The sequence below is a fragment of the Argentina anserina genome, chromosome 7 (assembly GCF_933775445.1).
Source record: "Argentina anserina chromosome 7, drPotAnse1.1, whole genome shotgun sequence".
In the NCBI taxonomy this organism is placed as follows: Eukaryota; Viridiplantae; Streptophyta; class Magnoliopsida; order Rosales; family Rosaceae; genus Argentina; species Argentina anserina.
In genome coordinates this window covers 18,740,530-18,761,859 of record NC_065878.1, presented here as the reverse complement: position 1 = coordinate 18,761,859, position 21,330 = coordinate 18,740,530, and the positions used below count along the sequence as shown (strand labels likewise).

Sequence of the window (21,330 nt, the reverse complement as noted above, 5' to 3'; positions counted from 1 at the left end):
GAAATGGAAAAAAGGGCCCAACCGGGTTCGAACCGGTGACCTCTTGATCTGCAGTCAAATGCTCTACCACTGAGCTATGGACCCTTAAATGACAAGAATAGCAACAATATTTTACTTATACCTTCTGTTTAAGAATTAAGAAATATACGAAATTAGATATTGGAGAAAATAACTTATTATTCCATTAAAGACAAAAATCATTTTGTTTGATCCAATTAAAGATTGTTATTTAAGGGACAGTCTCCCCTCCAAGAGCTTGATGAGATTAATTGTGCCTGATTGTCCTACAACTCGATCTTTCATATACATCGATATTGTGTTGACATGCATCACTATATGATGTAATCTACGTGTTAGATTTCAATTTGTGAGTATTAATTGAAAGTTTTACTTGGAATGATCTTGTTAACGCAAACTCTGATGTAAAGATAAAATTTCAAAGCGACAACTATATATAGTCATTACAGATGCTCTGTGAATTCGCAAGTGTTCTCTAGAGATGAAACCAAGGTTTCGCATTACGAGCGGTGGGCTTCCAACTCTTCCGGTCATATCATGGCGAATTCGTGGGGACGCAGGCTAGGAGCTACGATGGCTTCGTCGGCGAAGCCACACAGATTCTGATCCAGTTGCTTCAAGGACCTCGATTGGGTCAAAAAACTGGTTTCATCGGGAATGGAGGAAGACCGGTTTAATCCGGGGAAGATGATTTTGCTTCTAATCGGAATCAAAGATGGTTGTCATGCGGTGGCCTCATAAATACCGGGGTTGCTGGTGAGGATGACCATGACCATGACCTTGACTGCGCTGGATTTGAGGTGGGTACCGCTGATGAAAGTTTGGCCATGTGATGCAGGTGCTTCGCCGGCACAGGTGAATAAATTGGTCGGATTCTACTATTGTCAGGGAAGGCGACGACAGCTTGGAAGAGACAAGCCTGCTAGGGTTTGGACGTGGGCTCGGGCTCTTGGGCCTGGGTCTAGACTCAAATTTAAGTGGGTTCAATTTGGAGATTGGGTTTTAGGCCCGATTTCCAAAAAATGTTGTTTAGCCCTAACAAGAGCAAGAAGGTCGCTTAGATTTCAATGTCCCTCACTTAAGCTATATAAGGGTGAATCTTTTTTATTTTACTCTGGATACTATTTGTTGCACACTAACTAAAGTTCTAGATGACAGTAGTATCTGTTATAGGGGTTTAATAAACTGCTCAGTTCATCATTGGTAATTTAGGTTATTTTTGCATAATCTATAATGAAGGTTACCTGTCATAGGATTAATACTCGTACCGGGTGGCTTTGTTACCATCTAATTTTACCTATGTTCAGGACAACTTATTATGCGCGTGTCTTCTGACTGGTTAATATAACTATCATTTTCTAAATAAAAAATGCAAACTCTGATGTACCATAGCATGTTTCATTTGATGAAACACCAAAATCTTGAACAATTTTGAAGACACGTTCCAATTAATGAATTTTATTGTTTTTTTTTACCTTCAAAAAGTTTTAGAAAAAAAAACTTGTATCATGATTAGTCATGAGTTTCAATGTTTGGAAAAGTACTTTGGAATCATTATTTGTGAGAAGAAGAATTGTTGGTGCGGAAATACGAACACGAGATTTTGGAAGACGGTGGGGTTCCGAAAATTACTGTCTGGCTCCTGAATCCTGATTAGTCATTTCCAAAGGAGAGTCATCCTCTACATGACAAAATGAAACACCCTTCTTGCACATTTTGTTTAAAGTATGGGAGAAATTATCAAGGCAAGAAGCCAAGAACATTCACAAAATGGAACTTCAAGAGATGATTCTGGCATGGCTTATACAGTCATATATGGGCATTCATTCTTGGCTAGTGGTTACCCAAACAAATCCTCACGCCGAGTTTCCTTCAATCCTTTGTTTGTTGCATTCACTTGAGACTTGAAGGATTTCAGTGAAGGATAAAAGAAGACAATGATGCAATCACTGAGGACCAAGTTCGAAGCTTCTTTCAAATCTTCTTGTAGTGTTCTGATGATATACACAGCGAAAAAAAAGATACCCACCCTTTGTGGGTAGGGATGCCCCTATAACCCAGGGGCGCGGGCTCCAGCTTTGGAGTGCTTATTCCCCGATTGCCAAATTTGGGATTTGCTACCGCTACCCCTCGCGAGTAGGGGCGCCCCTAGGGGGTTAGGGCTCGACGATCTCCTGAGACGTGGTTCCATAAGCTATCAGTACTCAATGTGAATTGCTACCTACCCATGTCAGGTAGGTGACCTTAGCCTTGACGTAGTTGCTTATAAACATATGTAGAATTTATTTTTTCTCCGATGTGGGATATTAGCGTGTAATCCTATTAAGAGTAGGACATATATGTACGAGCTCCAGATCTTGGTGCTAGGTGAATGAACGTAAGGTTGTTCAATCACCCTTGTGGTTCAAAACCCATCGAAAGCTTAAGTTGCAGAAGTATAAACAGCATACATGTAAATCATAGCCAACATCAATATATATACTAGTAAACCAGCGGTATATGCACAAAGTATTATAAGATAGAAAAACAAATCCGAAACCCCTACCTTAAGAGATGGAGAGTGAGAGCAGATCAAATTCTCTTACTTTCCATCTTCAAATGGCCCACAAGAGTATATCCAGAAATTGTATGTGCGCAACCGAATCTGCATATTGAGAACAATGAGACATCTTAGCAAAACCAAATGTGGTTATGTGGAAGAGTAAGAGGTAAAGACTGCTATCACCTTTGGCAATGTCCCAGTAAAGCTTAATTTGGAATGTGCCAGACTCTAGTGGTGCTATCATAAACAAGAAGGTATAGTCTTGTGTCATAGGCTATCAGTAATGACCTATATGACACGTCAATTAACTTGCTCTTAGCTCTCAGCTCCAAGTTGGGGGTAGTTGTAATCACCCGCCTGAAACGTATGAACCCGGTTTTGGACTTATACCCAACTACATCCTGGCGTTTTCTTCGACCCAGAGCTCTTCATCTCTAACCTTAACTTGCAAGCATCACCCCATCTAGCAGAATATGCATGTATATCCGATAAAGCTATGTAATTAGAGGCATTTGTGGGCTCAAGGTTAACAAGATGACTCAACGCAACTTCTCCCAACTTTGCATTTGAATGCACCCTGCATGCCCCTAATAATGCCCCCCAGACTCTGGCATCAGGCTCCATTGGCATCGTATTAATAAAATGTAGAGCTTCATCGAAGAAAGCAGCATGTCCCAAAAGATCTACCATGCAAGCGTAGTGTTCCAACTCTGGTTCAAGATGGTGTTTTTCACGCATGAGGAGGAAAACTTCCTTTCCTTCTTTTATCAAACCCCCATGTCTGCAGGCAGACAAGACACTGATGAATGACACAGAATCAAGTTGGATAGAGCTCTTTTGCATAAGTGAGAAAAGTGCAATAGCATGATCCCCTTGCCCGTGCATTGCATACGCTGCAAGCATTGTGTTCCATGAAACTTTGTCCTTTAATTCCATCTCTTGAAAGCATTTTTCTGAGTGATTGATCTGTCCGCATTTAGCATACATGTCAATAAGACTATTTTGGACCATTGTATTAGATAGAAACCCCTTCTGGACAATGCAGGCATGAAAAGCCATGCCCTCTCTTATTGCTGCCAGAGATGCCACTGCAGGAAGGATGCTTACAAATGTGACTAAATTCGGCTGACAGTTGTCTAATTTCATCTGGTCAAACACAGACATAGCTTCCCTGGCACATCCACCCTGCATGTATCCTGCAATCATAACATTCCAGGATACCATATCTCTCATAAATCTTGATTTTCTAAACAGAAATTCAGCCGACGAAATGTCACCACATTTGCAATACATGCCAATAAGAACATTTTCCAAAGGAGCATCATGTTCAAACCCATTCTTTATAATTCGTCCATGTATACAAGTACCGTGATTTAGATCATTTAATAAGCTACAAGCGGAGACCATACCAACCATCGTTCCTGCATCAGGTTTTATTCCAAATAGCCATAACTCATTCAACACATCAATAGCATGGTCGGCATCGCCTAATTGGGTATATGCATTTATAAGTGCATTCCATGTCACAATATCTTTTGATGGCATTCTGTCGAATATAATGAAGGCAGGGGTAAAGAATCCACATTTAGCATACATGGAAATTAGGCCTGTCGCAGTAGATATATCAGTATCAATATCGGCCTTAACAGTGTGGCAATGTATGCTCTTACCAAATTTCAGATAAGATAGTTCCCCGCATGCTGTAAGGACGCTGACCAATGTTATGCCACATGGTTGAAGATTTTCATTCTGCCTATCGCGAAAGAGAGACAATGCCACTTCAGGATAACCAGACTGGACACAAGCAGATATAAGCGCAGACCAAGCAACTAAATCTCTTTCACCAAGTCCCTCAAATAATTGTGTCGCCTTCTCTATTTCTCCACATTTTGCATACATGGTCAGTATAGAAGTAGCAACCGAAACATCAGAATCGAGTCCTGATTCTAAAGCACAACGATGAATCCCCATCCCTTTCTCCAAGTCTCTCATCTCAGTAGCAGCCAGAAGCGCACTCATAATGCAAACCTTATCCATTTCACTCCCCTCCCCTTTCAAGCTATCAAACAACTCCAAAACCTCAACAAAACATCCATTACCCGCATACCCTGCCATCATTGTCCCCCACAAAACACCACTCCCCTTTCCACCCTGCATCATATCGAAAATCCTACAAGCAACATCCACATTCCCACACTTGCTATACATATCAACCAACCCCTTTGCCAACTCCGAACCCAACTCCCTCCTAACCGCATACCCATGAATGCACCTACAAGAATCGATGTCTCCCAATCTAGACACTGCCGGAACCAAGTTAAACAAGCTCACTAAATCCACCCCCACCCCCCAACATTGCATCCTCTTAAAAAACCACAATGCCTCACTAGGATCCTCGCTTTTCGACAACCCAGAAATCAACACATTACACGCCACCAAATCTTTCTCAGGCATTCTATCAAACACCTCACTTGCACATTTCACCTCCCCCATTTTGCAATACATATCAACCAAACTAGTCCCAATAAACACATCACACTCTAATCTCCTCCGCTCTACTTCACGGTGCAACAGTACACCCTCTTCAAAATCCAATGCATCAGTGCAAGCTTTCAGGGCAAAGTTGAAGGTGTACTTGTCAGGCTCTAGGCCTTGGTTTAACATAGAATGGTACATTTCTTGAGCTTGTTTGAACTCTTTGGCTCTTGTATGAGCTCTGATCATGCAGTTGCATAATCTAACACTTGGGTTTTGTACAGAATTGAAAACTGATCGCGAAAGGTTGCATCTTTGGAAGGAAGAGTAGGAATTTATGAGATGGGTCGATGTGGAAGTGTGGTGTTGAAAACCTGAGACTATTACTTGAGCGTGGATTTGAAGTAGGGACTTCAAGTCTTTGCATGTAGAGATTAGGCCAATATAGTGTTGATAATTCTTGCTAGCTTTCATGATCATGGTGCCAAACTATTCAAATGGCTCTCTGTCTGTCTGGTTTGAACTTTGAAGTTTGAAGTATAAAGAAGGCTTCGTCTGTTGACCACCTGCACGCGGAGGTCACGTTTTTATTCGGCACGTTGGTTGCAGCCACAGCGAGCATATCTCGCCCGACCCAATCCAACGGTGCCTCTGTTGAGATTGTTAATCTGCGTCGGCCCATTCGCCCTTCCCAGATTGTGAGTGACTTGTATCCTATGATTTTGTAGTTATGCTCTTTATATTTATGTTCTTGTTGTTGATGGCTTGATGCTTAATCAATAGCTTGTTCTCGTGAATAGGCCTAGTGTAATTGGGTTTTCAATCTTAGTCTCTGTTTTCCCTTGCTACTATGAGTGATTCTTTGAATCTGAAATTGTGCCATTCTTCAGTACTCATTATATTTATTTTGAATTTTGTTTTGTGAGTGACTTCTATACATGATTGGTGTTTCTCTGATATTATAGTTCTCTTGAGGTGCCGTGTTCATTGCATTTGGAATTAGTCGTATGATGATGAGGTCCTTGTTTCCGATACCTGAAGAGATTTGGTTCTTTAATTGCTCAAACTTTCTCTTTTCTTTTTCTTTTTTAATTTCTTCTCATGGAGTTTTTATCTTGATTCAACTCATTCAAGTATACAATTTTGTCTTCAACAGGTGTTCATATTTTCATATCATTCTCCACTTTATTTGTTCTTAACCTTATGATTGAAGAATTAGCTCCATTAGAAAGGCTTTGCTTCATTATTCTAGTGTTGCAGTTCGTGAGGTATGTTTATTTACTTTATGATGTATTAGTTATGTTTGGTTCTTCGGTTCTTCCCAGATATTTTGGTATTCTTGTTTTTTATTTTCTTATTATGGCTGCCTACATAGTTGTTGGATTGGTTTCAAATAGCTATTAAAGCAGAAGATACTAATGATATATACACTTTCAATTAATGGCAGCACAAGTGCAACTTCGAATTTTAGCTTTTGTCCGCAACACCGGGATGTAAGTAACTATTTTGTACTGAGATTCTCTGTATTCTTACAATAACATTGAACATATTTACAACTCTATACAATATTACATATTCTCTGTATTCTTACCAGACCGTTCAGCAAATTATTGATAACTTGCGTATATCAACCCTTGAATACCACGAGGAAAATGACCTTGATGTGTATCCACAGACCTTGATTATGCTATTATGTACTATTATTAGCCATTCTATAGTTTTTTTTTCCTGTGAAACTACAAGTAATCTGGTTAGAGTTTGTCGCAGATTAAGCTTTTTTCATTGTTACTCGTACTCTATGTTGCACGGACACGGACACGGACACGGCGACACGACACGACGCGACACGGCAAATCTCAAAAACTCCTCTTTCGATACGGCTCCGACACGGAAAATAAAAAATATTTATATATAATTTTGATATATAAAATAAATTAATAATACTATTATAAAGTTGTAAAATCTATCAATTGCATAACAATGTTTAAGAAATAACATCAAATAGTCAAAATGCAAGTGATAAAAGCTAGCCAATTATATATGAACCTAGTAAATCTTCTCATATTGATCAAATATTTAAATATAATTTACCTCCATATAGCTAGGCCTCAAGACTCCATCTCATCATTGAAAATCACCCTCTCTAATGCCGGTTCATTAAGGGACAAAGTTGCAAGCTCTAGCATATCCACATTCTCCTCCACCAATGACTCATGGCCATCCCCCGCAAGATCCCACATTATTTCCTTACTTTTGTAGTAGTTAGGATCCCTCCTAGCCAAAAGTCTAAGATTGGTATGAATATAAACCAAATCTTGAGCTCTTTTTGGTTCCAACTTGTTCCTCTTCAAACCATATATGAAACTATATGTGCTCCAATTGCGTTCACAACAAGAAGATGAACTTGAGCAACTTGAGAGCCAAAGTTTGAAGAAGTGGTGTAGAAGCTCCATAACTTGCCCACCAAATTATAGGCTCAAAATGAAACTTATTCTCCAAAGCTTCGGGTGTTGAATAATCTCTCATGTTCAATGAAAAATAGGCAAATTCCTCCATCACTTTGTTGCGAACTTGGGAATCCGAAAAGAGCTTTTGAAGACATTTCCTCCTTTCATTGTTGAGCTCGGGATCTCTATGTAGAGCAACCCGATTAGGAACCTCCTCAAGCCATTGAGAACTATAATACCTTGGATTCAAGGAGTGTGCTAAGCAATGAAGAGAGGTAGAACTCCTAGTCCACCTATGTATTAAGATGGAGTACACCACATCATAGAATCGATCTACCTCTACATCCTTCTCCACTAAGACACTTGCAAATTCCGGCTTATAAATTGCATTCCTCACTTTCTCAATCATCACATCCCACCACTCATAAACCAAGTGAAGACAAGGTCTATCCAAATCCGTCATCCTTATCATCTCATATATAGGACCCATGAATGCAACTATGAAATCAATTTGGTCCCATACCTTTCTTCAATAAGCATCTTCTTCACCGCTTTTGCCTTATTGACATCATCTTCCTTATACATGTCCAATCTTAGACTAATAACCATAGGTTGCAAGCCACTCTTCACCTCTTTAAACCTTTTAAGCATCACAAAATGAGAGGCAAATCTTGTCTCCGCAATAGTGAGCAACTTCAAGGCACAATGATCATTATACATAGACAAACGCATGCCATGGTTCATAATAAAGTTCTTGACAAACCACACATCATTGACAACACTTTCAATAAGCCACCCCAACTCTTTCTCTACACTCACCCCGGTCATGTGACTTTGCCTTCAATATATCTTTCAAAACAAGATTGAGAGTATGAACCACACACGGTGTCCAAAAGATATGTGGATGTGTAGTCTCAACTATTGCACCGGCAGCAGCGCACACAGGGGCATTATCAGTCACCACTTGAACCATATGTTCGGCACCTATCTCATTGATGGATTCCAAAAGCAATCTACTAATTTCATGCTTGTCTTTATATTGGCCTTCACAATTTATTGCCTTTAACATAATAGCCCCATTGGTGGAAGCATCCATCATATTGATCAATGGCCTCCGTTGATCATCGGTCCACCCATCGGAACACAAGCTCACACCGGTCTCCTTCCATGTCTTCTTAACAGGTTGAAGCACCCGTTCAATGTGGCGCCTCTCATCATCAAGAAGAGTGGTCCTCAATGCATTGTACCCCGGGGGAGTATAACCCGGAATGTGTGAAGCACGAAGGTAAGAGCCTCGGTAATAAGGATTTCTTGCAACATTGAACGGTAATCCACTACTGTAAAACAATCTTGCAACTTCGGCATCACATTGTTGCCTCTCTTCAATCTTGAAAGCTTTAGTAAGATGCGGACTCACCACCCTTCTCTTTTTGCTTACATCATTCCTCTCCTCCAAGGGAAAGTAAGTTCTTTCTGACATAGACAAATTTGAAGGAGGCAAAGAAACTTTCTTAGGAGCTTTCTCCCGCAACTTTTGCTCATAAAAGGCTACAAGCTAATGTACTTCTTGACTCTGTTCATCATTGATTTTGCTACAAATCCTGACCCATGTGCCCTTCTCTTTAAGTAAATGAGACCTAACTCTAGAATGTGACCCATTGAAACTCACATGGCAGAACTTACATTCCCAGCTAACATTTCCTCCTGTAGCTTTGACAACGTTTCCATCATCATCAAGCACTGTATGCTTAATAACATATTTCCAAAGAGGAGCACTTAAATTTCCCACCTCAGTTGTACTACTAACACTACGTTCGGACGATGGTTCGGTTAATGCTGCACTTGAACTCATCCTATTAAAGTATTCAACAATTCAATCATCACATCTAATTACTTCGACTTGAGCTATCAAACACTAGTACACTACCCAATTGAGCTATCAAACGCTACCCAGTACCCAATTGAGCTATCAAACACTACCCATTAAAATCATATCAACAGTTCAACAATCAACAATTCAACACCCATTCAATAATCTAAACTTTTAAAAAAATTGAATTACCTTACGCAGAGCTGTCGACAGAGGCATAGGCTGTCGGCAGAGGCAGAGGCAGGGAGCAGGGGGCAGGAGCTGGGAGCTGGAGCTGGAGGCTGGAGGCTGGAGGCTGAGGCTGAGGCTGAGGGAGAAATGAGTTGCAAGGAGAAAGCCAGCAAGGAAGGAGAAGGAGAAAGGAGTCGCAAGGAAGGAGAAAGCCAGAAGAGAAGCAGAACAGCTTCGAGAGATTTTTAGGTTTTAAACGACGGAACCGTGTCGGTCAACGTGTCCAAAAGTCAACTTTTTCCGATACGCCACGTGGCGTGTCCGATACGGCAAAAAGGCGTATCGTGTCGTATCGGCGTGTCGGGACGTGTCGGACACAGCGACACGCCTCTGCCTGCCGTATCCGTGCAACATAGCTCGTACTTTGCTGGTTTTGGCTTTATTTTGGCTTTCAGATAATATGGAACAAGCTCTGCCTTAGATGTCCTCCTAGATTTAATTTACATGGAGGTCTCTCTATAAAAGAAAATTTTTATTGATATTTAGGATCACCACCTGATGTGTGTCTGTGGGTACTTTTCTTCTATTAATACTTTCATTTTGGCTTAAGACCGCAATGATCCAATCACACCTGTCAGGTTTGTTTGATATTATTCTTCCACATTGGGGTTTCTTACAGTGGAGCCCAGGCGAGTTACTTACGTCCAGGGAGAAATTTCCAGGCCACTACTCCATGATTTATTCCACTTTGATTTTTGACATGAATTGTGACACACAGATCACCAAGGTTAGCTCTAACTTCAATCCAGTTTTGAAATTATCATTGGTTTTGGTGGTTTAATTATCATATCTCATTTTGCTATGTATCATGTCTTGTTTCTGTAAAGCTTTTGATGCATTCATAAACGTGAGCAATGCTGTTTCGTTGAGCTTGATGAGGAGATTGTACCCGTAAAGAATGGTATAAGCTAATATTTAAAAATTTAGGAGAAGACAATGTTTGTAATGCAATTTTTATTCTCCCTGGTTTGCATAAAGATTTAAATGGTTGATGCTAAGAATTTTGTAGTCAACCTGTATCGCGGTTAACTTTTTCAGTTTTGATTTGATTTTGTGGGTTAGGTGCGGCTCATGTTAATTATTGCTTAATTAGTCTTTTTCTTAATTATTTGTTTTGCAAATGTGAAACTTTTTAGAAGTATAGTTGAAACAGTGCGAGAAAATGTCTAGTCCATATGAAAATGAATATGGAAAGACCACAAGATAACTTTTGATGCTTGAATGGCCTGAAAGCTTGTTTGATTTGTGATATAAATTAATTCATGGCAGTGATGGCACCATGTTATATCAATGGATCTCTGTATGCCATTTACTAAAAAGGTTTATCTTCAACCTTGTGACTTACAGGTCGCTGACAAGAACAAAGATTTGCAACTATACCATTTCGTTGAAATCATATTTTTGGCTGAGCAGGTGATTCTTGTTGCCTCTCTTTGTTTATCATGAGTGATTTTCAGGGCTATTCAATAGTGATTTAGATTATCTCCTACTCTTATAGGTGGAAGCAATCAAGAAGATTTGAAAATATGTAGCCCATGTCAGGGGAGTTGCAAAGGACTTGACATACACAATGCAGTCTCCTTCTGATCTAAATATCTTATGGATCTTGGATTTTTTTTGTTTGCATGATCCTATTATCTGTGCATCACTTAAATCCGTCCAACTTTTGGCCTTTGACCGTGTCTGCTTTGTTGTGATATCAGGGGTTTGGCACTTTTATCAGATACTACTACATGATGAGGTTGTTGCGTTATGCCACCGGCGCCTTTTGTTGACGGTTACAAGTCTGACTATCTTCTGTAGTTCTATGTTGGTACTTGTAGCTAAGGACTAAAATTTCCGCGAGAACGGAAATATCGAGAGTCTAAAAATTAAAAATTTCTTATTTCGATTTAAAAAAAATAATTGAGTAAATTGATGAAAGTTTATATAAAAACATGAAATTTTTTAATGAAATTTTTAGAGATGTTTATTTGATCAATTATCTACTATGTCATAAGAAATTTTTATATAACTATTAGTTATAGTGAGTTGTAGTAATATGAGGTGAAATAATGTCGATAATTATTAAAAATCTACTTTAAAAATATTTTTAATGACTGTGAACCTTAAAGAAGGCTAAACCATCACACCTTATTTACATATGATACATTAAACATGAAATAACATGAGTGATTTAGAACTACATAGAGGATCTATGAAGTATAAAAAGATAGATCATGTCCTTGGGTAGAGCCATGGGTATATTGTTAATAATGGTCATTAAATTATACATCCCCTTTTAATTTTGCATGTACTGACTTAAATGTCAACCGTAAGAGTTGTGGGGGATTGACTGTGAGTTGTGGTACTAGTAGTTTCTGTTCGGATTAAGCATTTCTCGGCATTGACCATAACCATAGCTTTGTGAAGATTGTAATAAGGTGAACGGGGTTCAATTCTCCTCAACAACTTGTTCGGTTTTATTTCAATTTTAGATGAATATTGCGACATGGAATGCAATATATATATATATAATATTAAATAGAGTCATATATAACAAGAAGTTGGTGTAGTAGAGTTGGCTACAGCTTTGTTCTCACAAGGGATAGACACGGAAATTTCGAAAGTTTCTGGATACATCGGGAAATATCGAAAAATTCCATTAAGAAATGTTTGGTATATTATGAAAATATTGGGAAATTTTAAAAATTTCTGGATATATCGGAAAATTTCGGAAAATTTTGAATTTTTTTTCGATAAATGCTTGGTATGTAAAAGATATATTCATATGCCGAAAAATATAAAATTTTAAGAAAATATCGAGGAAAGTATCGATATTTCAATCCATCGTAGCAACTTCAAGTTCTTAGTTCTGATATAACTCAGTACACACTACACAGTCCATTCTAGGGAGGTACCTGATAGAACGTTCAATCAAAGGCACGGAAGTGTTGAAAAAAAAAAACGAGTAGCTGAGAGAAGCAGATAATTGATACCAAGTTCACAAGATTATGATCTTTATTCAAATTTAAAAAAAAAACCAAGATTATGATCTATACTTTGACTGTAATATTCGCATAGGCACAATCAAACCGATCTAGAAAAATATGAAGCACAATTTAGAACTAGACAACTAGTAGCATTCAGGCAAAGCGCTACACAAACGTTACATATTTATCCATGCAATTATTCAGCTTAGTTACTAAGTCCCAAAATGAATTTATCTAAATACAATAATCATAAGAAAAATTTCTTTTGCTTGATGAGGTGTTGAAAAATTTAGAAATAAAAAATAATATTTATGTCCGGCCTTTTATTATATCTAGTATTTGTATTAAATAGTAATTTATTATTTAAGTTAAATACATAATAGTTTAAAAGTCTGAGTTTCTGATATGGTCAATCAGACTTTTAGATGTGATCTATTTATAATTTTAGACAACATGTTAAAATTTCATTCAATTTGAACTTGATACGGCCATCCCAACATCTTGTCCACTAAACTATCATGACATTTATATTATGTTAGATATAAATATGCCGCATTATGAATCAATTATATGAAGGCGACATCTAGACATCAATTAGACCATCAGATGTTTGCAGTATATATATTTAGGCGACCTATATTTTTTTTATCCAATTTGGACATCGTATGATGATCTACACGTCTTAAAAACCAAAAACACCACTAATACGCCTTAAGGGTGGACTTATTCCCGGGATGCGAATGCTGAAACTCTTTTACATCTCTCAGACCACTTAATTATGGCGAGTCCTCTTGTGCAGTTGAAATCCGTATTCATATTTACGATGTGCTCAGTCAATGTGGTTTTGCGATGGATAAATGCTTATTTTTCGGTTAACTGGATGTTCGGATGGTCATACGAGACCCAAACTCAATGAAATGTTAACATGATGTTTGAAAATATGAACCGCTCACATCTAATAGTTTGATTGACCATATCAGTAACTAAGGCTTTTTATCACCGGATGCCGAAACTCTTTTATATCCCTCAGACCACTTAATTATGGCAAGTCATCTTGTACGGTCGAAATCTGTAATCCTATTTAGGAGGTGCCAGGTCAATGTTGTTTTGCGATAGATAAACGCCTATTGTTTGATTGATCTGATGTTCAGATGGTCATACGACACCCAAACTCAATGAAATTTTAACAGGATGCCTAAAAATATGAACCGCTCACATCTGACGGTTTGATTGACTATATCAGTAACTTAGGCTTTTGATCACTGAATTGTCCACTAAAATATCATAATATTTATATTAAGTTAGATATAAAGGTGCCTCATTATAACCAACTATATCAAGGTGACACCTAGACACCAATCAGACCGTCAGATGTTTTCAATATATATATTTTGGCGTCCTATAAAATTTTCATCCAATTTGGACATCGTATGACCATCTGCGCACCATAAAAACCGAAAACACCACTAATACCTATTAAGGGTAGACCTATTACAGGGATGCGAATGCCGAAACTCTTTTACATTCTCCAGAAAACTTAATTATGGAGAGTCATGTGCGGTCGAAATCCATAATCCTATTTACGACGTGCTCGGTCAATGAGGTTTTGTGCTGGATAAATGCCTATTTTTCAATTGATTGGATGTTCGGATGGTTATACGAGATCCAAACTCAATTAAAGTTTAACAAGATGCCTGAAAATATGAACCGCTCACATTTGACGGTCTCATTGACCATATCAATAGGTTAGGCTTTTGATCACCAAATTTTCCACTAAAAGTATTATAACATTTTTATATTAGGTTAGATATAAATGTGACACATTATGAAGTGACTATATGGAGGCAAGTATAATTGTCATAATTTTGTTTGATTTGAATATCATTTGACTATCCGAACCTTCAGTCAACTCAAAAATACGCGTTTTTACATAATAAATCCCCATTTGCATAGGGTCTTGCCAAATTGGATTCCAGTATTCGACCGCACACACTCATAGACAAAAATTACTTAGTCTTAGAGATGGAAAAGACTTTTAGCCTTTTCAACCTGTTAATGAGTCCTCATTTATGGCACATAAATGGTTTTTCGGTTTACCGGTGATTCGAACAGTTAGAAATGGATAAGACATGTGGCCAATTATTTCATGTGCAAATATCTACACTTTGTTATATGAAAGTTGTGATGTCTTATTGGCTAATTCACCCATAAATCCTAGTAGCCATTGTTCATTCCCTGTTGAAGTATTACTGAATACAGGAGCTCGCAATCATTAAAAAAAGTAGCATTCCTTGTTGTATTCTTATATAGCAGATAAAAATAGAACAAGCACATTAGACAAGTTCTTGTACGTTACGCTTCTCATCTTTCCTTGTTGAACAAAAACGAACCACGGGGACAGTAAATTGTGACGAAATTACGTGAGCTTTAGCATATGTCTTTCCTTGCCTTTCCTTGGTTTCCTAATGCTCGGTGAGCTTCATCAATCACCAAACATACCAAGTATTCAACTTTGCATGTTCCTGCAACGAAGTAACTCATAAGTTAAATCCAGTGATGATGCATATTTCTCATACTTTCTTATAAGACAAACTGCAAACATACAACAATTTTATGCACACACACATATCATGCTCCCTCAGGCAGAGTTCACATTACAGATCGTTCAAGTGGCCTGTGTACTAACGGCTATTTTTACCTGAATGGAGCTCAGTGTCAAAGCGATAATGAAAAGTAAAAGAAAACATGAAATATTAAAATACTGGGAATCCGCTTCACAAATATTTAGCAACCTGCTAGACCATTTGCCAAGCCACTCGAGCAGAAAAGTGCCCAAAGTTGGAGATTCTGACAGAGATATATCCAGTGTGTGTGTGTGTGAACAGGGTCTGAACATAAGCAGCACTTGCATAGTTTTCTCACGGGAAAATAAGAAAAATAGAAAGAAGTTTTTTCATGGGGAAATAAGAAAAATAGTAACACCTATCATTGATCATTCTATACATATAAACTGCGGTCTGGGAATATATTTATGCTGAAAACGTTATGAAGCAGCAAAGAGTAGAAAATTCAATCTGAAAGACTGCAGCTCTCTCTTCCTCCATAGATTTAGTTACTAGCTTACATGTGTATATGTTTTTGACCGCTTCTCTAGTATCAAAATAAGCCTAAAACCCAGGAAGGTTTTGCACAAATATATTATTTAGAAATTTTTTTTGCAGGCGTACGGATTAAGAATAAATCACCAGAATGAATGTCTTTCTCCAGCATTTGTGGAGTAACAAAGAACACTTGTTTAGTTTTGCAATAGCATGCTCTTTTCGGAGGACTTATCTGACCTGTCATATTGAATTATTGATTGTCCATTCCTGAAATCAGTTTGATCAAAATCATCTGATAAATGTTCTCGGTACGTATGAAGCAAGGATTTGATAAAAAAAAAGAGCTTACTTGTGGTATTCCTACAACATTATGGCAAGCTTCTATTTATTGTGTAACAAGCGATCGAGAAGGAGCAGCAAAGACTATTTTTCCTGTAAAGGGAAAGGTCGAAGTCAATACTAACTTAAATACTAAATTCCAAATAATCAACACCCAACACTGTTGCGGCTCACACAGATGCAACATTGACCGCATCACATTACACAAATCAAAGCATGAGAATAGTAGCCAAACCAAGCTGCTGGTTACAAAAAGCACGTGTGAGCAAACTTACCTTCAGGAAACCACCTGAAGTAGTTACACATCACAACTGCGGCGATAAACGTCTTCCCAAGTCCGGTTGGCAATGCCACCAGTGTTCGAGAACAGTGATGTCTTGGTGAAAGCAAATTGATAGCCACGCCCGGAAAATTAACTGCAATCATCACAAAACAGACAAAATCAGATGCATACACTACAATCTCTCACTGCACAAAAAAAAGAGCCAAACACAATCTCAAACATTAGATTCAATAAACCAACAACTACCCTATGCACAACTCATATCAAATACGCCAAAGATGTAACCGTTTGTACATTTAACACAGATTCAACCACATTGGTTTTCTAGTAATGCATATCACAATAAAGATCAAAACTTTACATCTTCATGAACCTTAAATACAAAACCCAGATGGGAAGATACGAAACTCATACCTTAAAGACAGAACCGGAATCCACGCAGGTATTTGAGGCTGTCTTTTTGGGCATCTCAAGCTGTGTCCTTTCTCTAATTCTCTCATAGAATAAAAATACTTTATAAATCAACATCCAAACGGACAATATTGCTGAATGAATCTCCTGATTAAAACAGATAACTTTCATTCCAACATGACTAGCATAAACTCATCCTAGAAGGACCCATTACCTCAACTACAAGATGCATACACTAACGATCTGTATTCTCTCCAGAGTTTGAAACCTCGGACACAATATCAAAACTAAACAAGCATTATAAAATGAATTACCTGAAAGCTTCCAAAGGCAAGGGCATCACCAAGAGGTTCAGTTCTCCGGTGTCCATTACAGCCGAACAGTAAGTGGCCAAGTGACCATTTGCCGAGTGTGGGCATACACGAGAATTGACGATGGGGATTGCAATAAGCTACCTTCGGGGAGTTGTTGCGTTGCTTCCGGCAATTCCCATGGAGTCGCCGACGCCATTATCAGTAAAATTCATTGAACTTCTGCAAGTATAAAACCACGTCGGGTGGGGATTTCTGGTCTTCAAAAATGGCATCGTCATCTTCGTCTTCTTCCACCTCTTCTTCTTTGCCTCCAAAATCCTCAATCGCATCAACCGAAATCGATCTTCAATCTCCAGTACAACGGCTTCCCACGTGTGGTCAACGGAAATAGCTCAAAGTCATACTTATCCTGTCCTTCCCAAACTTACCTGCCAATTCGATTTCACTCCCCCACGTGCTGATATTTTTGTTTTCAAAACAGACCAATCCCGCCTCGCCACGTCAGCAAAACCCTTTTGGGCGATCCGGGGTGCAATTCAGAATGCTCCTTCCCAGAAGGCCCAAAACTCCATGCTTTCCAAGGTGTCAGCATCTGGAATTAGAACTGGTTCTGAACTTTTGATTGGATTTGGGGTTTAAGGGTATAAGGGGTCTTGGGGGATGGAGGCCAGGAAGCTTTTGAAGGACAAGAAGTTCTGGGTTGCATCACTCCTAATTGGGTGGGCTGCTGCTCTTCAGGTTCTACTTCTACACCTTACTCTCACACAAGCACTGAGGTTTTTGGGTTGTGAACTTGTAATGTGATTGACTGATTGTGGTGGTTTTTAATTGGGAAGTAAAGGTGGGAGCTTTTGTGGGTTTCAGGGGCATATGATGTGGCTGCAGAGACAAGATGCCTTCAAGGAGAAGTTTGGGGATCTTAGTGAAGCCAAAACCAATGATGCTGATAATTAGCTTCTTAGCTTTGAGCCATTACCATCACGATTGTATGTAAGCAAGCCCAAGTTCAGTTCTTTTTAATCTGTGTGATTGGTTTGTGTGGTTCATTGTGTAATTGGGAGGTACTAGTCTGATTTTAGTTGTGAACTTTTAGATTGTGAGATATCCGCTGTGATGTTACAAATAAATAGCTGTGGGTCTATAAACTATTGAGGAAAACAGAGCTGCATCACGACAATACGATTGCGCCTGCTGCAACTCTTGCAAAATTGATAATGGATTCTGTTGATAGTGGTAGTATTTGGATACCGTAGTGGCTACCATTTCTGCTACTCAGTTGTTGGTGCCAGTAGACAGTTGAAGCAATACACATAACTTTCTAATTCTACTTCTGCCTGATCGTGCAAATGTAGAGTTCTTAGCACTGGCATAGCAAAAATCGTATGGGAAAATGCTGGTATCTGAACTAGAATATTAGACTTTCTTGAAACCGGGTGTGCTTAATGTCTTAATGTCTAAATCATGTGGTAAGCTCTCATGAAATTTGTTTGTTTGAACTTTGAGTTGCTTGCAGAATGGGAGGGTGTTCAGATGAAACATCACATCCGCAATAGACTCATGTTGGACTGTTGGTGTCATACACTCATACCAACTTACTAAGCTGAAATTCTTTCATGTTGATCTTCCATCTACTAACACTTTGTTTGTAGCTTTGCATATCATTTCTATAATCTTTGCTCTTATAAGCTAAATTATACAATCTATGTTAGACCTTTATGTAGCACCATAGATTGCATGTTCTGCTGATTCATGACGAACTGTTAGAGTGAAATAGATCCTAATTGTGTAACCAAAATCAACAGATCCAAGTGTTTAGACTTGCCCTATTGTTTCACTTTTGCATTAGCCATTGCCAATCAGTACTCCTTTCAAATAGAGGATTTGTTTTGTCATTATCCATTGTGGTATAGATAGAGGCTTGTTGGGTAGCAGTGAACTCATCTTGTTAGTCGCTGGCGTTTGGATTCCCTTCCTTCTGATATGACTTTGTTCTGTAATGCATAATTGCACTTCAGCACTAGCCTCTGATATACTTTGTGCTCCGGTGTCCTTCACTGAATAGTATCCAGTCAACAAGTCTTACCATCCTTGAGTACATCATCTATGATTCTATAATTTCCAATCAGTAGGTCTTACCATCCGTGATGACCATCTCTCCCCACTCTTGAGTTCAGTTTTGAAAGTTTGTAATTATATTCAGAGATACAAAGTCTAGGGATGCAATCTGTTCTCTTGCGCAGGTCTGTTGTTTCGAGTTAGTTAAATTCGTCTGAAGAAGCATCTAAACCCTTGTTAACCAACCTTGGAGTAGCTCCTCTTTCCGCCACGGCTCGAAGTTCTGGTAGTATACTATAGCCAAGGGTAGTGAGTTTTTTTTTTTTTGGAATAGTGAGTATTTACCTTGCATAAAAAGTCAGAGTTCCATTTCTATAAAAAATGGTCAATAGTACTGTAAAAGAAAACTCATCTCTTACATCACCTCTCCCTCTTGAAACAAGTCCTTGAATGTATATGCTATACTGCTATAGCAATCAACATGAAGAGGCAAAAGTTTGTCTTCGAATTTAAGAAAACCGTAGTAGTTTAACACTAATTGACTAATTCACTGGTGGGTTCATATAGTATGACAAATTGGCAATTACTTGATCTTTGAGCACATGAATATCAAGACGTTGTTATAGACTTATAGGAGTGTGGCGCATCTAGAAGCACACCATGTCGTTGGTCAATCTCTTTCATTTAGTCTTGAAGCACATTATTCTCATTTCTTGTCTCATCTTGAAACCAACTCCATTCCTTTCTCTACCGTCACCACTCGCATAATCACAAAGTCATAACCAAACCAGATCGAGGCGGCGGGGCTTTGCTTGCACTGTAAACAGACAAGTTAGAAAATTATTATGCTCCAAAGGTTCACATATACAACTGAGATAACATATTCAATTCAAGTTGGGTACTGCTTACCAGATCCGAATTCTCAAATCCCAACTGGGTTCATCAGTTACTACTCTTCTAATAATGATGAGGAAGTCAACTTGGAAACTGGAGAAGCTAGCTACAAGCTTGACCAGGAAGCAAAAAGCAGTTGAAGAAATATATATATATATATATATGTATATATATATATATATGCACTCCCCTCTCCCCGGCCCCTTTTTTATGTGCCGGTCGGAATCTCGAAATCTCCGCACGGTGTCCATAAACCTGAAATTTCGAGATTCCAACTGGTCGGCACAGACAAGAGCACTTGGAGAAGGGGAGTGCGGCTGTACTGGTCGATGCCGTCGTTAAACATCACCGGTGGCCGGAATCGCAGACGAGTTCGCTGCCAAGAAGGCTTATATATATAAGGTCTTAATTCATAATCTTGTTAGGTAAAGTCAGACCTAGACCAAAACAGTTGCATCAATTGTTGAGCTACCGGAAACAGCATTATTCACACTGGAAATGAATGAGTCTATTTGAAGTACTAGTACTAAGTTGTTCCAGCTGCATTAGGGTCTGGTATGAATGCTCGAGGAAGGAGCTGGTTAGATAAGTCGGCAGGTAATGTCCAGTTGATATTAATATTTTAGCATGCATGTAGTCTTAGATATACTTTTCTTTTAGTTTGACAACGAGAATATGAATGTATAATATGTATATATTATTAAAACCCATGTTACTGATGTTAGAGTACTACTACTTGCTCGATCATGCATGTACATGTTTCTGGGAAATTATTAGTAGAAGAATATAAAAACACACAGCCGCGTGGGGAGCACATTGCAAACCCCATTATTGTTTATATATAGAAGGTCTGTCGACCGGAAGGCTCTTAGATTATAGTCCTGGTCCTTGTGTTTATGGTTTAATATATGTGTGTGTGTATATACAGAGTAGATAAAAGAAGAAAAAAAAGTGGTTTTTACATTCAAATCAAATTCCACACAAAGAGGTACCAAATCTTGATATATATCTAAAACTATATGTAGGACACACGATCTTTGCTGAAAAATCGAAATGCTCTTTTTTCACTAACGTTATTATTATGTCGCTGGCCAGCTAAAAATTCAGCTGATTTTTGGACTATAGTAGTAATTAACCTTTGTTTATGCCAGAAGCTATAAATTAACCAGCTTGCCACTAATTTCCCAGTTCTTGTTACGTTGTTCAAAATTAGTAACTTAATTAGACTTGGGTAAGGGGTTTCTTAACATGATTGACAAGATCAGAGCTTACCAATGAGATCATTAGTGCATGCTGATGGGGATAGTTTTGACAAACTTAGTTAATTAGCTATAGTAACTAATTGATTGTTTTGATTCGTATGTACGTGGCTAGCTGC

The 21,330-nt window shown here is 38.5% G+C and overlaps 3 protein-coding genes, 1 long non-coding RNA gene and 1 other non-coding gene across 8 annotated transcripts; 1 reads left to right on the top strand and 4 right to left on the bottom strand.

Moving 5' to 3' along the window:
- Positions 1 to 12: 12 nt before the first annotated feature.
- TRNAC-GCA (transfer RNA cysteine (anticodon GCA)) lies at positions 13 to 84 on the bottom strand. The gene has a single exon. It is a non-coding gene; the product is annotated as a tRNA-Cys (tRNA).
- Positions 85 to 2,331: 2,247 nt separating this feature from the next.
- Positions 2,332 to 5,574, bottom strand: LOC126802856 (pentatricopeptide repeat-containing protein At2g39620). Its single transcript, XM_050530565.1, is given in 3 exon segments — positions 2,332 to 2,439; positions 2,564 to 2,662; positions 2,744 to 5,574. A coding segment is annotated over 1 exon segment (2,640 nt). The 5' UTR covers positions 5,516 to 5,574; the 3' UTR covers positions 2,332 to 2,439; positions 2,564 to 2,662; positions 2,744 to 2,875.
- A 2,406-nt stretch (positions 5,575 to 7,980) lies between these two features.
- Positions 7,981 to 8,962, bottom strand: LOC126803723 (uncharacterized). Its single transcript, XM_050531475.1, has 2 exons — positions 8,424 to 8,962; positions 7,981 to 8,320 (listed from the first exon to the last, which is right to left on the bottom strand). The coding sequence occupies exons 1-2, from the start codon at positions 8,960 to 8,962 to the stop codon at positions 7,981 to 7,983; spliced, it is 879 nt and encodes a 292-aa protein (XP_050387432.1).
- A 5,818-nt stretch (positions 8,963 to 14,780) lies between these two features.
- LOC126802918 (uncharacterized) lies at positions 14,781 to 17,344 on the bottom strand. Of its 3 annotated transcripts, XR_007673025.1 has the most exons (5): positions 17,004 to 17,344; positions 16,693 to 16,836; positions 16,271 to 16,411; positions 16,006 to 16,088; positions 15,144 to 15,923 (listed from the first exon to the last, which is right to left on the bottom strand). It is a non-coding gene; the product is annotated as an uncharacterized LOC126802918 (long non-coding RNA). The 3 variants fall into 3 exon arrangements; XR_007673026.1 differs by lacking the exon at positions 15,144 to 15,923 and adding an exon at positions 14,781 to 15,077 and having other exon boundaries at positions 16,693 to 17,344; XR_007673024.1 differs by having other exon boundaries at positions 16,693 to 17,344.
- Positions 17,345 to 17,569: 225 nt separating this feature from the next.
- Positions 17,570 to 18,400, top strand: LOC126803168 (uncharacterized). 2 transcript variants are annotated; one of them, XM_050530931.1, is made up of 2 exons: positions 17,570 to 17,741; positions 17,868 to 18,400. In XM_050530931.1, exons 1-2 carry the CDS (start codon positions 17,664 to 17,666, stop codon positions 17,955 to 17,957), a joined length of 168 nt encoding a protein of 55 aa, XP_050386888.1. In that variant the 5' UTR covers positions 17,570 to 17,663; the 3' UTR covers positions 17,958 to 18,400. The 2 variants fall into 2 exon arrangements, 1 of the variants encoding a protein (XP_050386888.1); XR_007673065.1 differs by having other exon boundaries at positions 17,626 to 17,741; positions 17,845 to 18,400.
- The last annotated feature ends 2,930 nt before the right edge of the window (positions 18,401 to 21,330 follow it).

Coding starts and splice junctions, on each gene's coding strand:
- LOC126803168 (XM_050530931.1), top strand. CDS start 17,664: ATGGAGGCCAGGAAGCTTTTGAAGGACAAGAAGTTCTGGGTTGCATCA. Junction 17,742..17,867: donor GGTGGGCTGCTGCTCTTCAG/GTTCTACTTCTA, acceptor TGTGGGTTTCAG/GGGCATATGATGTGGCTGCA.
- LOC126803723 (XM_050531475.1), bottom strand. CDS start 8,962: ATGTCAGAAAGAACTTACTTTCCCTTGGAGGAGAGGAATGATGTAAGC. Junction 8,321..8,423: donor GTGACTGATAATGCCCCTGT/GTGCGCTGCTGC, acceptor GATATATTGAAG/GCAAAGTCACATGACCGGGG.